Source organism: Schistocerca americana, chromosome 2, assembly GCF_021461395.2.
Source record: "Schistocerca americana isolate TAMUIC-IGC-003095 chromosome 2, iqSchAmer2.1, whole genome shotgun sequence".
NCBI classification, from domain to species: Eukaryota; Metazoa; Arthropoda; class Insecta; order Orthoptera; family Acrididae; genus Schistocerca; species Schistocerca americana.
The window spans coordinates 204,084,328-204,098,408 of NC_060120.1; the positions used below are offsets into that span (position 1 = coordinate 204,084,328).

The 14,081-nt window shown below is 42.7% G+C and overlaps 2 protein-coding genes across 2 annotated transcripts in view; one reads left to right on the plus strand and one right to left on the minus strand.

The window, feature by feature from the left end:
• Window positions 1–14,081, plus strand: part of LOC124594919 (rab3 GTPase-activating protein catalytic subunit) — a 465,991-nt gene that overhangs the window by 81,316 nt on the left and 370,594 nt on the right. The window lies entirely within an intron of this gene.
• Window positions 708–14,081, minus strand: part of LOC124594920 (vasorin) — a 292,597-nt gene continuing 279,223 nt past the window's right edge. The window contains exons 9-10 of the mRNA XM_047133412.1: window positions 8,653–8,841; window positions 708–2,518 (exon numbers count right to left, since the gene is read on the minus strand). Coding sequence (XP_046989368.1) covers window positions 2,220–2,518; window positions 8,653–8,841 — 488 coding nt within the window. The 3' untranslated portion in view covers window positions 708–2,219. The remainder of the gene's footprint in view (window positions 2,519–8,652; window positions 8,842–14,081) is intronic.

Genomic DNA, 14,081 nt, shown 5'->3' on the forward strand with positions numbered 1-14,081 from the left:
AAAGTATCCTCCTTCTGTCTGTTGTAATTTACTCTGTGATAGACATCCACTTCTCTGTTTGTGAGTTGGCACAGCAAATTGATTCACAAGAACCATCATATCACACACTGAAACTCACATTTAAATATGTGTGGTTTGGTTTTTTGTAGAAAGTGTCACTGTCCTCTTGAAAGCACAAGATTGACGGACTGTTTGGACAGTGAAATAAAATTTCTTGTGAATGCAAAACCAAATTAATCTGTTGGTATTAATTTTAGTCCAGAGTACACTGTGCATGTTGAAAGTATGGCAGTTGTTAATGGAGAGGTCAGTTTGAACAAAGCAGTATTCGAGAAGCAAGGTTATTTTGGTGGTGGTGTGACATTGTGTTTGACTAGAGAACTGACTCGGCCATCCAGATTAATCATGGTATCTGAGGCTACTGTATCATGTTCTATTTCACGTACATAAAGCATTGGAATTAGTGGAAGTCAAATTAAAACCTAGGCCTGACTGCAAGTTTGACCACAAACCTTTGGATATGCAGTATGATACTTACCTTCTTAGCTACAAAGTCACTCTCCAGTATAATTGTATTACAAATGAAAGAATGTCTACAATATATTAGCAGTTACATAATGCTCTTATCAGTAACATATTATAAACCTAAGAAGGAATCATGGTGAAGAATAAATAAATTCTAGTGTAAAAAAGATCTAGCTGTTTTATTGTATTTATACCAAGTGATTTACAATTAAATTCAATGTAAAGAAAACAATTTGTGCTACTTTGTGGTCCGTGCTAAACAATATCTCTTCCTTAATCCTAGTGTAATAACAAAGATAATTTAGATACCAAAGAGGTTATTAAGAATGCCGTTTGATGCATGTAATTCATACTTCAGGCATGAAAAGTTAATATAATTATAAATTATGCCTCCATTGGAGGAAATGCAAGACTGCATTTTCCAGAAGATTGTCAGATGGTGCTCTGTCTTTCAGTGAGGGACATTAAACTAGACTGTCCTATTATTGAGTCACTACTGAAATGCACCATCATTATTGAAAACAGTCTTGAGCAAGTTGTATGCCTCTTAATTGTGGGTATGTCTAACATACCCTACATGAAGCAAGTCTCTATCCAGTTCAAGTAAAAACTATATACTTACTGAAACACTGTACAATAATATAAATACAAAGGACAAAACTCATTTCCTGAGGTAACAGTAAAAACTCAGACTTCACTTATTAAGCTACACACTTTTCACTTGTTGCTGACGTGTCTCACACTTCATAGTTTAATTATTTATTAATCATGCTCTATTAATCATGAAGACAGTGTCACCTTTGTCAGAAATATTAGGGATTATACTTTAATAAAATATAGAGTACAGCTTGTTTTTCATTGTTTAAAGAGCTGTATTTCGCTTGTAAATGGTTTTCTGACTTTTCCGCTACCAGATGCATTCAGATGTTTCTTACAATACCACGTATTATGTAAATGACAATATCTCTCTCTCTCACTCACTCTCTCACTCACACACACACACACACACACACACACACACACACATTTCATTAGTAGTTTCTCTTGCTGTGTCTCACTAAACTGAAGCGATTGTGACAAAAAAATACTGCGAAAGTAGTACTTTTCCATTCATCCTTGAAACCAAAATTCTTCAGAAAAGTACGTGGTTACAATACAATTATTAGTGCTCTGTAAAAGTGGCACAACATTTTCAGTGCAAATGCACATCATAAAGCTGATACCACTTTAGCTAGTGCTGCGAAGCAGTTTGAGTGTGACTGTCTTTTCATTCACTTGTTGGGGAAAACTTGCACTAGCTAACTCTCAGAATTTCATTCCTGTGAGAGTGATTAAACACAACACTGTCTTACTTCATCATTTACCTTCAGTTGCCCTTTTAGCATATATTTTTTAAATTTTCAGACTTTCATGATCAGCAATACAGAAACAGTCATTGTCACTGGTTTTTAGAATTGGGATTCCGACATCAGTTTCCCAGAACTGTGTGCCTTCGCTGACTGAAGGAAGCATTTAGAAGGAAGGACGTATCTTATTTAGTTGTGATGGTGTGAGCTCTTCCTCATGCCCAGCGAATTACTAAGTATTGACAGTTGCACTGTCCTGTCGGTGCTAGCGCATCAGAGACACCGTACCAATCTCCGTGCCACGAGCAATCGGAGTTGCAGTTCACAATAAGGAAATGGGGGTCAGCCCTAAAGCGGCACTAGGCCGCCGCGCGTGGTGGGGTTGCGCGCCATGTAGATGTCCATGTCGTGGTCGGTCCAGTTGTCCGACGGATCGGCGCAGTAGTTGCTGAGCGTGTGCGTCGAGCCGTAGCGGCTGCCGGGTCGCGATGCCGTCACGACGCCGGACCGGTCGCGGGAGCGCGTGCGCGGCCTGCTGGCCTGGCCGCGGTGCGCATGCGCGTGGCTGTGGCCGTGCATGTGCGCACCGGAGGCGCGATCTGACGTCATCGCCGTGGCTGCCAGCGACTGCCGCGATTGTCGTAGCTCTGCAAGACAGATATTTTGTTTTTATCAACACTGGGGAATAATTTCGCATTACAGTGTTGGATTTTGGTGACAGATATCTAATCTATGTCTACATGAAGTTTGGTATGTGTGCAAAAGTTCAATCGTATATAAATGAAGAAATGAGAAAACTACCTTGTTATACTTCTTTACTTACTTACAATTTACAAGTTGTAATAAGTTAGGCAACACCGCAAAGGAGTCATCACAGTACGAAAAAATACACCAAACGTTGAAACTTCCTGGCAGATTAAAAGTGTGTGCCGGACTGAGACACGAACTCGGGATCTTTACCTTTCGCGGGCAGGTGCTCTACCATCTGAGCTACCCTAGTACCACTCACGCCCCGTCCTCACAGCTTTACTTCCATCAGTACCCCGTCTCCTACCTTCCAAACTTCACAGAAGCTCTCCTGCGAACAGTCTGGAAACATCCGCCAGGCTGTGGCTAAGCCATGTCTCCGCAATATCCTTTCTTCCAGGAGTGCAAGTTCTGCAAGGTTCGCAGGAGAGCTTCTGTGAAGTTTGGAAAGTAGGAGACGAGGTACTGGCGGAAGTAAAGCTGTGAGGACGGGACGTGAGTCGTGCTTGGGTAGCTCAGATGGTAGAGCACTTGCCCGTGAAAGGCAAAGGTCCCGAGTTCGAGTCTCGGTCTGGCACACAGTTTTAATCTGCCAGGAAGTTTCATATCAGCGCAAACTCCGCTGCGGAGGGAAAATCTCATTCTGGACACCAAACGTTATTGTTACACAAATTAATGCTTCCGGAGTCAGACTAACACAATGACCTGCTCGTCAGATTATTGCTTCGTGGAGAGGAACGTGGCCAATGAACTGCAAGATTACGTTCTATGTCACCAGACGTCTTTGGTAAACGCCGTATTGAATTTTGTCATTTTCAGTTGAAGTCCATATTTGGTAGTTTTATATTATAACTCGAGCCTTATGAATACGAGTATTTGCTGCTTCAAAGTAACAACATATTTAGGATCTCTCGAAAACTAGTAAATATCCCCATATGACGGGATAAAGGCCAGGAAAGGGATTCGAAACAGGTTGTACAAGTTGTGTGTGGATAATCTTATGGTGTGTCATTTATGGACATAGTTTAGTAATTTATAGGTGCCACTAATGGCAGACGCAATGTGACGTAAATATTTTTTTCTTAATTTGTGTGCAAATAAGGCGAGCATCGGCATCTGCAGGATTTTCGGCTGACGAGGTCGAGCATCATGGATCTACCTGTGACGACTACTTAGACGTGATGAGTTTGGTTCTCTCTTCATGTGAGAAGAACTTTTATGAATTTGGCACGATTTATTATGTTACTGTAGGTACCGCTAGCAGGCAGCCTCCCCCCTCCCTCACCGCTCATCTCCCCCCCCCCCTCACCTACCCTCCCCTCCCCACCCCACAGGCAGATCGGACGGGAATGCTAGTGATGAAGAGAAAAGCCAAAGAATCTACGGCACAGGTTAGCTGACAGACTTAAATGTTTAATATTTTCCCGAAGCCGCTCGCTGAAAAAGGCTGCAGGAGTTGAGCGCTTGTTTACACAGAGATACTACTCAGCTTTGTTTCGTGGGTCTATGCGAGGCTGAAGACTCTAACCTAATAAAGGAAAAATTATGATTTTGACACATTCGTAACAAGCAGCTGCCGGCCGGAGTGGCCGAGCGGTTCTAGGCGCTACAGTCTGGAACCGCGGGACCGCTACGGTCGCAGGCTCGAATCCTGCCTCGGGCATTGATGTGTATGATGTCCTTAGGTTAGTTAGGTTTAAGTAGTTCTAAGTTCTAGGGGACTGATGACCACCGCTACGGTCGCAGGCTCGAATCCTGCCTCGGGCATTGATGTGTATGATGTCCTTAGGTTAGTTAGGTTTAAGTAGTTCTAAGTTCTAGGGGACTGATGACCACAGCAGTTAAGTCCCATAGTGCTCAGAGCCATTTGAACCATTAGTTCCTCTGCTCTTACTGTACTCAGTCATATATATATATCAATTCCCGCATGTATGAGTGATCATCACTTGAGAACGGCTCTACCGATTAGCATGATCTTTTTGTTGGGTTTTTAACTATCAGGACAAGGTCTGTATGAAAGAAAATTTTCCGAAAATCCATTGGAAAAGTTAGAAATTTGGATGATATTTTTGTAACGGTCGGTTTGATAGTTCTGCTGTCACATGTTTTTATAACAAACACGTGACGTTCAGTTTGACATTTCTGCTGTCGCATGTTTTCATAAGAAATAGAAATTGATCATTGAATATTGATATTTTGCGAAAAAGAATAGAATCCAAAGCGATATATCGGTGGTGAACACATCTTTGGTGTGCTGCAAAGATCGAATTGATGTCAGTTTGTGGTAATTTGGTGTGTTGCGAACACTCAATTGATTTCAGTTTTTGGTTTATTTCTTTGGAAAAAATGCCAGCAGCTAGGCGTCCAAATACCGGTTAGCGTACGCGCAAAGCCAACTACATTATCGTCGAGTCATTCAGGCTGACGAAGAACGTAGACAGCGTTTGGAGGCAAATGGAATAAGAATTTCTCAAACGCGGTCCATTTCGACTCTTGGAACAGCGAATGCAGTCGCGTTCGACTTGCTTAGTTAGATCTTACTCACAAAATACTGACTGACTGACAACGCACAGCCTAAACCGCTGGAGATATAGACATGTCATACAATAAACGGTTTCTATTAGACGGGTTCCTAGAAAGTGAGAAATAACAGGTTCAAATGGCTCTGAGCACTATGGGACTTAACATCTATGGTCATCAGTCCCCTAGAACTTAGAACTACTTAAACCTAACTAACCTAAGGACATCACATAACACCCAGTCATCACGAGGCAGAGAAAATCCCTGACCCCGCCGGGAATCGAACCCGGGCGCGGGAAGCGAGAACGAGAAATAACAGGCTAAGCTGTGATGTGAATATGTGCGGTTTGTTTTCCTTCCCGCAGTCAAAGCGCCAAAGCTGTGTTTATGTCTAACTTTACAGTCCTACCTGTTCGCAGATTAAAACCATGAGAAATATTGCCATTAAATGTACAATTTTCACAGATCTAGCAGCTGGAAAAGTCTCCCTCATACCACTTGTACTAATGACGCATTTAGACTTCCATTCCTATCAAGGTTCCAGTTGTAATAACAATAAATAAGGTCGGATATAGGAGCGGGGGGGGGGGGGGGGGAGAGGAGACGACAGTGAAGGGGGCAGGAAATGGATGTAAAGAAGGGGAAGGAGGATATGGAGAGAGATGAGAAAGGAGGAGATGGGTAGAGTGAGTGTGAAATAAGAGATGTACAGGGAGCGGAGGGAAGGTGAGCGGACGAGGAGATTGACAGGGGGAGGGGGAAGGGCGAGAGGGATAGAAAGAGGGAAGAGGAGGAGATATGGACGTATATCCAATTCACATACATATTTAGCAATTGCGAAGCACTGCCGGGTTCGCTAGTTTAAACTTAAAAACAATACAATGAAGTTTAATTGGAATTGTCCGAAAGACGCGATTGCACACAATTCCCCACGCTGTAGGGTAATTATCCGCTGTGATTCCGGAACTTTGCGCTTAATAAGGAAGTTTGTATGAACTACATGTGAGTGAAACTAATCGGTAAGTAAATTAACTGCCACTCGTTTACGAAATTATATCCGTAGCGGTGCATGGAAACAGGCGTGTGCTGCTGAAAGGCAACAGGCAAACTGAGTCGCCCGCCATCTAACGAAATCAATATCGCTACCGATATTCACCCATCATAGACTTCAATATAATTTCTGATGGCAAATGGAAGTGCAGTGACTTTGTGACGTCACCACGTCTTAATTCGACCTACAGAAAACACCTCGCGATGACGGAGGAAGTCGTCGAAAGCTTTGACGTGGAAAGAACTCCGTGAAGCATTTACTTAAGAATGTCGCCACGAAAACGTACATCTTCAGAATGTCATGTGAGCCACTGACCTTTCCTTACGATTCTTGTACTGGACCTTTGTGTAGCATCTATTTTTCCTGCAATTTGTCATAAGCAGTCATTACGCTTTAGGTCAGTCCCAGGAATGGCGGAAATGGGGCGTGTACGGAATTCCTCCCTTTTTATTAATATCAATACACCCATTACAATTGCTTATTAAGGTCAGTGACGGCAATTACATTCTAAGTATACAGCTACTCGCAAAAAATTACGAATGTCAGTATTTAATACGCCAGAGATTCACATCCACTTCCGTCAAATAACTTACAGTTAATTTCAAGGCTGCTATATTCCTTAGCGTTTTAATATTTTTTAGCTAGGGAATCTGCCTTTTTGCACGGCTTTCCCACTGTTTATTTTTGTGTGGAGCGTATTTGGAACTTCCCAAAATGATAATTATGGTTACGATGTCCATCGTATTCTGGGTATTCACTGCAGGAGCGAGAGTCTGTCATTCCAGTCCTGTAGAGATGCGAGGGAAAACATGTGTGTCCACACTTTCTTTCTTTTTTTAAATAATTGATATTGCATGTCTCTTAGGGAGAGTTTTCTGGCTGTACCACTGTCTTTTCTTGCTGAGATTTTTGGCTCTGCCATTGCCATTGCTCGCATGCTACTTTACCTGAAACGTGGAGAAGTCGGGATATGGAAGCTGTGTAAACATCTGGTCCACTGTTTTGATGCTGTGTTTTGCAAGACCATCTACTATTTCATTGTCCAGAATACCTGAATTCCCCTTCATTTGCATTTGTTGAATGGATGTACGATGGTCGTTCAATAAGTCTTTAGAAAATCCAAGAGATGGCACTCTTAGTATCGAGCTGGTATTAAGCGTCATATGTCGCTAGACGGCAGGTAAAGTGTATCACATGGTTACTAGGTTGAAACAATAAGCTCGTGTTTAGTTTGCGACATGAAAAAAAAGAAAAACTGAGTTTCGAGGCATGATTAAATACGTCAATTTAAAATGCTTAACAGATCAAAACTGAGTTGGATGAAGTTCACGGCACATGTGCTCATGTGTTTGGAAATATTTACAGTTGGGTAAATGAGTTTAGACAGGGCCACACATGCACAAAAGATAAACAGCGTTCGGGAGGTTCAGTGGAAGTGACCAACCGCGGAATGACTGACAAATTCCACGAATGGCATATTCGAAGGTACAGTGTTTTCAGTTTTGCAATTTTGCGGGAAAAACTGGATATGAAAAAAATGTCCAGATGTCAGACACTCAGATTGGCAGCAAACGTTCTGTGTCGATAGAGCATCAACCAAAACACCGATTTAGTTTGTGCTGTGTGCTGTCGTCCAGTAGAAGATGCATAAACGGTTCTGGTGTTACTTTTAATTACCGTTTACGCATCTTCCACTGGATGACAGCACAGAGCACGAACGAAATCGGTGTTTTGGTTGATACTCTATGGACACAGCGTCTGGTACCGTTCTGAGTGTCTGACACGTGGAGGTTTGGGTGTCAATGGTGAATAAAGGCAACTGTGTGGTCGATGCTGAGGCTGTGTTTTTGGCGAAATCCTGCCAGGTTTCTGCGTCGATACGTAACTGTGGTCGAAGCGTATATACACTAGTACACTCCAGTCAGAGAGGAACAATCAAAATAGCGGGCTTTTGAAGGCGAACGAGTTCCGGAGAAGATGAGGACGGTGAAATCGGCCGGCAAGGTGATTGCCACGTTTCTTTGGGATGCACACACAGTCATCTACGTCGATTACTTGAGAAAGGGGCAGACAATTACTGGAGAATAATATGCGTCGTTTTTGTACCGTTTGAGCGAAGGCGTTAGGGGAAAACGTCAAAATAAAATGAGAGAAATCAGAGCTCGAACAGAAACGTTTAGGTGTTCGTTTTTCCCGCGCGCTGTTCGGGAGTGGAATGGTAGAGAGATAGTATGATTGTGGTTCGATGAACCCTCTGCCAAGCACTTAAATGTGAATTGCAGAGTAGTCATGTAGATGTAGATGAGGATTATGTTGAAATATAGAAAAAAAATGCCGAAGTAATTTGTTTTTCTATCTTTTTGTAAAGACTTGTTGAACGACCCTCGTAGTTTCTTTGCTGTAAACACGTGGCGTCGCGCGCGGCTGTGTGTGGGGGGGGGGGGGGGGGGGGGGGGAACTCACCTGGCCGCGAGCTGACTAGCCCCGAGGAGTAGGCGGCGGGCGCGAGCGGGTAGCGGCTGGCCGAGTGATTGGAGAAGCTGTGCTGCGACTGGCCGTCGGCCACGGACCGCGACTTGCCGCCCTTGCCCGTGCTGAAGTGCGACGCGTGCGACCGCACCTCGTCCGTGGCGCAGCCCGCCGTCAGCGAGCCTGCAGACACACACACAGGGCGCACTCACTCTCACTGCAGCGGCCGAAAACCACCGAAGAGAAAACAAGCCAGCAACGCCTTGAACTAACTCGTCACTTGCGTTGTGCTGAAACTGAAACATGACGTCGAAATCGGCACCTAGTTTATCGAACTGTCGCCGGCCGTTCCATCTGTCACAGTCAGAAAATATCGAGAGGCCATACATTCAGAGAATAATGGCACTGATGTAGAAAAACAAATCAGTATCGAAGGGTGTAGAGCAGGGGCGGGCAGGAATCCTGCACGTGTGCGGTGCACTTGCACGCGTGCAGTTAAAGCTCGGTTTACACTATAGTTCAATTCTTTTATCTTGGCGGTTCGCGCATGCCCGCCCAGACGCGGGAGATTGCTGCGTTGCCAGTTGCACGCGCCAAGATAAGCAGCGCCATACTATAGTATAGTTCGCAAACTTACGTTTAGGGGGGAGCGCGCAGTTTATGAAGTAAAGCCACCACGGCCGCATTAGCCCTTTCGCTGCTACAGAGACGTGCTCCCCGCATTCCGCGATGTGGCAATTTTGTCATCACTGCACTGCCCGCCTGTGCAGACACATGGTGTTTCGACTGCTTTGACACACTTTATCATTCGATTTCACAAAAACTATTTGGCCCAAATATTTTATTTTTACACATCTTCATGACTGATACCTTCCCCCGTAAATGACTTGATTTTGTTTCGATGTTCAACGCAGTTATTGTGCAGCATTAGATGTAGTAAACCATTGCACGAAATTTTGAAGAATTTCCAGAGGTAAAAGTCCATAGCGTATACTTTCCGTATGGTCGATTTTAGTTGCCACTAGAAATTTCAAAAAATTACATTCAAACGAATAAAATGCATTAAGCAAGACGCTTCGATATTGTTTTTAAGTGAAGAAAATATTAAGCACCGACCCACGTTTCAACTCAGAACCTTTCACTTACCAGCCATACATTTTAACCATTACGCTAACGCAGCTCGTCATTCAATACATCTCCCGGAGGACTTCAAAATATCACGCAAAATACCGACAAACACTGTTGGTATGACTATGAATTACGTTTCGTCGAAGTACAATAGGAAATAAACAATTACCGCTGTTCTTTATTGTGAAAATGCGGTTAGTGAGAATGATATAAATACCTTTCCATGCTATCGCCTGAATTAGGACGCTTATTGCTAGTTTGGTTTAATTAATTAATAGAATATGAAGCAATTGGTATAAAGAATGGTTTTCCCAAACTTTCTATAAAAGAAAGTCTGCTATCAAGACATTGCCTTTGTTCAATTACTTTATTAATGACTGAACGTTTCTAAAACTGAAGACACTCGTCCGTGCTCTGCACTGCAGTCGCGCTCTGGCAACGTCATTCTCTGTTCATTGGCTGACTGTGTTTTGTGACGTCAGATGCGCAGAACGAACCTAAACTCGACCGCCGTCATAAATGACGCGCACTTTAGCAAGTTATTGCAGCAATTTACTTGGGCCGCGCGATTTGCGAGTCTAAACATATCCCCAAGTCGACTTGCGACCTAAGCAATTTATTGCGGAAGTGACTTGGTGCACGTTTTCCGCTTCCAGTGTGAACACGACGCAAGAAGTATCTGCAAGTAACTTGCAGCTTTTAGGGTGTGTTTCTATTTCCTGCAAGTAGGAAGCGCAAGTTATTGTAAGTGTGTCGTCTGCATAACACTCATATTTAACATTTTACTTAATGTGGTGACTTAATTTTATGCAACCATCTTACGTATTATATGCAAACAAATTTCAGAAATGGAAATGGATGAAGCAGGATACAGAACATTTTACTGAAGCCGTGGAGAGCTACCCCGAAATATGGAACGTGCATAACCGGCACTTTAAGGATAGAGTGAAGAAGATGAGCGCATTAAATGAAATCTCGTCGATATTCGACACATCTGTGAAAGAAGTACTGAGAAAGTAGCATAACTTGAAGACACAACCCCTTTGCCACCTGCATCCACTCGCTTGAGGTTTTAGGAGTCTAGAAAAAGACGATGTGTAATTATTACATGTTCTATTTAATTGGCTTGTCACTTTCCATTTTATGAACATTAAAAAAAACATTTTTATAAGCATATCATTCCGTAAAATGCAGTTTATTTCAGTAAAAATTTAATTTCATTGTTGTGTTTTCACATACCTTCAAATAATTTTCTCTTTTCAAGACGTCAAAAATGCCTCTACATACATCGGGTACGATCAGAGAAATCGTTCTGACGGGAATATGAAACAAGTACATTAGGGACTTGTATGAGTCTCCTACAACGAAAAGATTTCAAAATACAAGCTTTTTTGGATTGTATGTTTCACATAAATAAATGAAATGCCTATTTTATTCGTAGCTCACCTGTAGCTACAAATCGTAGAGTGGCTAGCAAACAGTCCTTTGCTGAAATAGCAGTACGGAACTTTGTGTCTCGTTTTGATATGACGGGCGCTATTAACATCAACAAATACTCCATATAATTTGAGGACATTCTGCAAAAGTTTTAAAAAGTATCCATGCTCTCGATACTAAGTTCTTGCAAAAGGTTATTATAGGCACCATTTTACGATCTTCTCATTACCCACTCTCTAACCCAAATACTTCTCTTTTTGTTTTTCACGTTTTTCATTACAATTACAAGAACTGCAGCATATCTCACCCGCCTATTTGTCATTTTATACTTCGGCTGACACTCGTAGTGGTACTGAAAGCATATGTAAACAGTATCAACAAGTTTCTTGCTAAAAAACTTGCGGAAGAAACTTGCTTAATTCTTGCGCTGTTGTGTAAACACAGCTGCAAGCGGCTCACAATAACTTGCAGCAATAACTTCTGCAAGCGACTTGCTAATGTAAACCCAGCCTAACAGGTGTTCTGCGTGCACACAGGGGCAAGCTGGCCACCCGCTTCTCTCCCCTCCCCACCATACCTTCTCTCCGCTTCTTCCTCTGTAAAGCGTTTTGTTTCCTAGCTTGCTTCATTGAATGAAGGAATAAGGTTAGTAGGAGTGCTTGAAAGAAATCATGGTTTGAAAGAGTACCTATTACCTACGACACGCTTTATTTCATTATCACAGGTGGAGTTTACAACACGTTTAATGTCTGGAACAAAATTTCTACATACAGACAAACGCAAACAGTTACGTAAATTTTCATCACTGATGTTTGCTCTTAACCGAGACTTATTAATTTTTATAACAGAAAAAATCTCTTACAAACGTATGTCGAACCAAACATTGACATTATCTTCGCAGCTTCACGATGGAGGCGAGGAAGCCGACCGAAGTGCCCGTGCGGTTCTAGGAGCTGCAGTCTGGAACCGCGAGACCGCTACGGTCGCAGGTTCGAATCCTGCCTCGGGCATGGATGTGTGTGATGTCCTTAGGTTAGTTAGGTTTAACTAGTTCTAAGTTCTAGGGGACTGATGACATGAGAAGTTGAGTCCCATAGTGCTCAGAGCCATTTGAACCATTTTTTTGAGGCGAGGAAACTCTTGCTGTGGAAAGTCGTGATAAAAGTCTCTTACACGTCGTGCCAAAAGGAAGTTGTCTCTCAGACGAGAATTACACTGTAGATCTATTAATTCATTTGCAAATTGAGATGAATATCATCTACAGAAACAGCAAATGGTCTCGAGAACCATTCAAAAACTTGGGATAAATATGATATATCCCCAAATCGCTTGAGAAATTCCTCTTTTATTGCACTAAGTACGGAAACATATTCTTTGCAATTCTGTTCTCGCACAGTAGACAGAGTAGGGAAATGCACTGCGTTCCCTGACGAGAGCTCTCGTTCCCACAGCTCAAGCTTGCTACTGAAAGCTTGCACCTTTTCAGCCATTTTCCATATTAGCTGATTTTCTCCTTGCAAACTTGTGTTCAGTGTATCCATGTGTCCGGTAATGTCCACTAAAAATGCAAGGTCGTCAACTCACTCTGGATCTTCTAACTTGGTATCGTACCTTCCTTTGTCCTTTAAAAACTGATTTATTCGCTCAGCTCAAAAAATGTTTTTAGTACATTACCGCGGCTAAGCCAGCGGACTTCACTGTGGTATGGTATGTCACCGTACTGTTCCCCAATTTCAGCGAGCAGCACACGTGCAGCGCTGTGCGCTCATGAGCCGCGTGTAACGTTTGCCCGCCCCTGGTGTAGAGGGTACCAGAAGTCTAAGGCTGCGCGACAATGGGCGTCAGACGCCGTCGCCAAATGTCGCCCGTTGACATTGGCCTACAGCGCAGACACATTCGACCGATCTCCGTCGTCAATTTTGTGTGGGGATCAAGGAGGTTAAGTTAGGTTAGGTTACAATCTATTCTTTGTATCAAGTAATGTAGGTTTTAATCTCTTAGGGTGGGTGGATACCACGAAGCTTCTGTGTTCTTGGAGACAAGTGCTGCATTGCAGCTTTTGCTGTTAAGAAAGAGGCCGAATGCATCTGAATGAGCTATACTTGTCTCGAAAAGAACATCACGAGTACTGTACACTCTGTCCCCAGTTACCTAAATAACAAGGCAAGTGTTACGGACATATATTGTGATGGGAGAAGCCTTCTGCACATACTCCAGATGATTTGTGGCGACATTGAAAAGCAAGATTACGGACACTCTGTTTCGCTACATTTCTTTACGTTTGCACACGTACATCAGTCAACCTTCAATGACGTGTTAAAGAGTAGCATAAAGTTCAGCATAAGATACTCCGAAACACTGAAAAATTGAAGTACATATCGTACATCACATTCGCAAACCACTTCATACGAATATAACAGAATCACCACCCTACTGGCATAAAAATGTTAGTAAGGAGGAATAATAATAATTTGTAGACAGCTAATGCCAAGCTCCCAGAAACCAAAAAGACGATCCACAACAGTAACTATAAACATAAGACACGCCAACATTATCACGTGAACAAATTATTATTATTTTTCTTTTTTGAGGTCATAATTTCCGCCTAAAATTTCGGATAAAGATTTTGCCTACTTGCGGTTTTCAATAAACCTACGACTTCAGCCTATAGATTCCGTATTTTACCTCGATTAAGGTATTTTCATCCTCAGGATGCCACAAACTCATTTTTCTGCGACTAAACTTATCATCCCTCACACTCCATATTTCGTGTCTGGGACATGTTAAGCCGATTTTACGGAAGAGAACAGGCTGAATTCAATTTCACTGACTGTCGGCCGAAGTCTTTACGTTCAGCC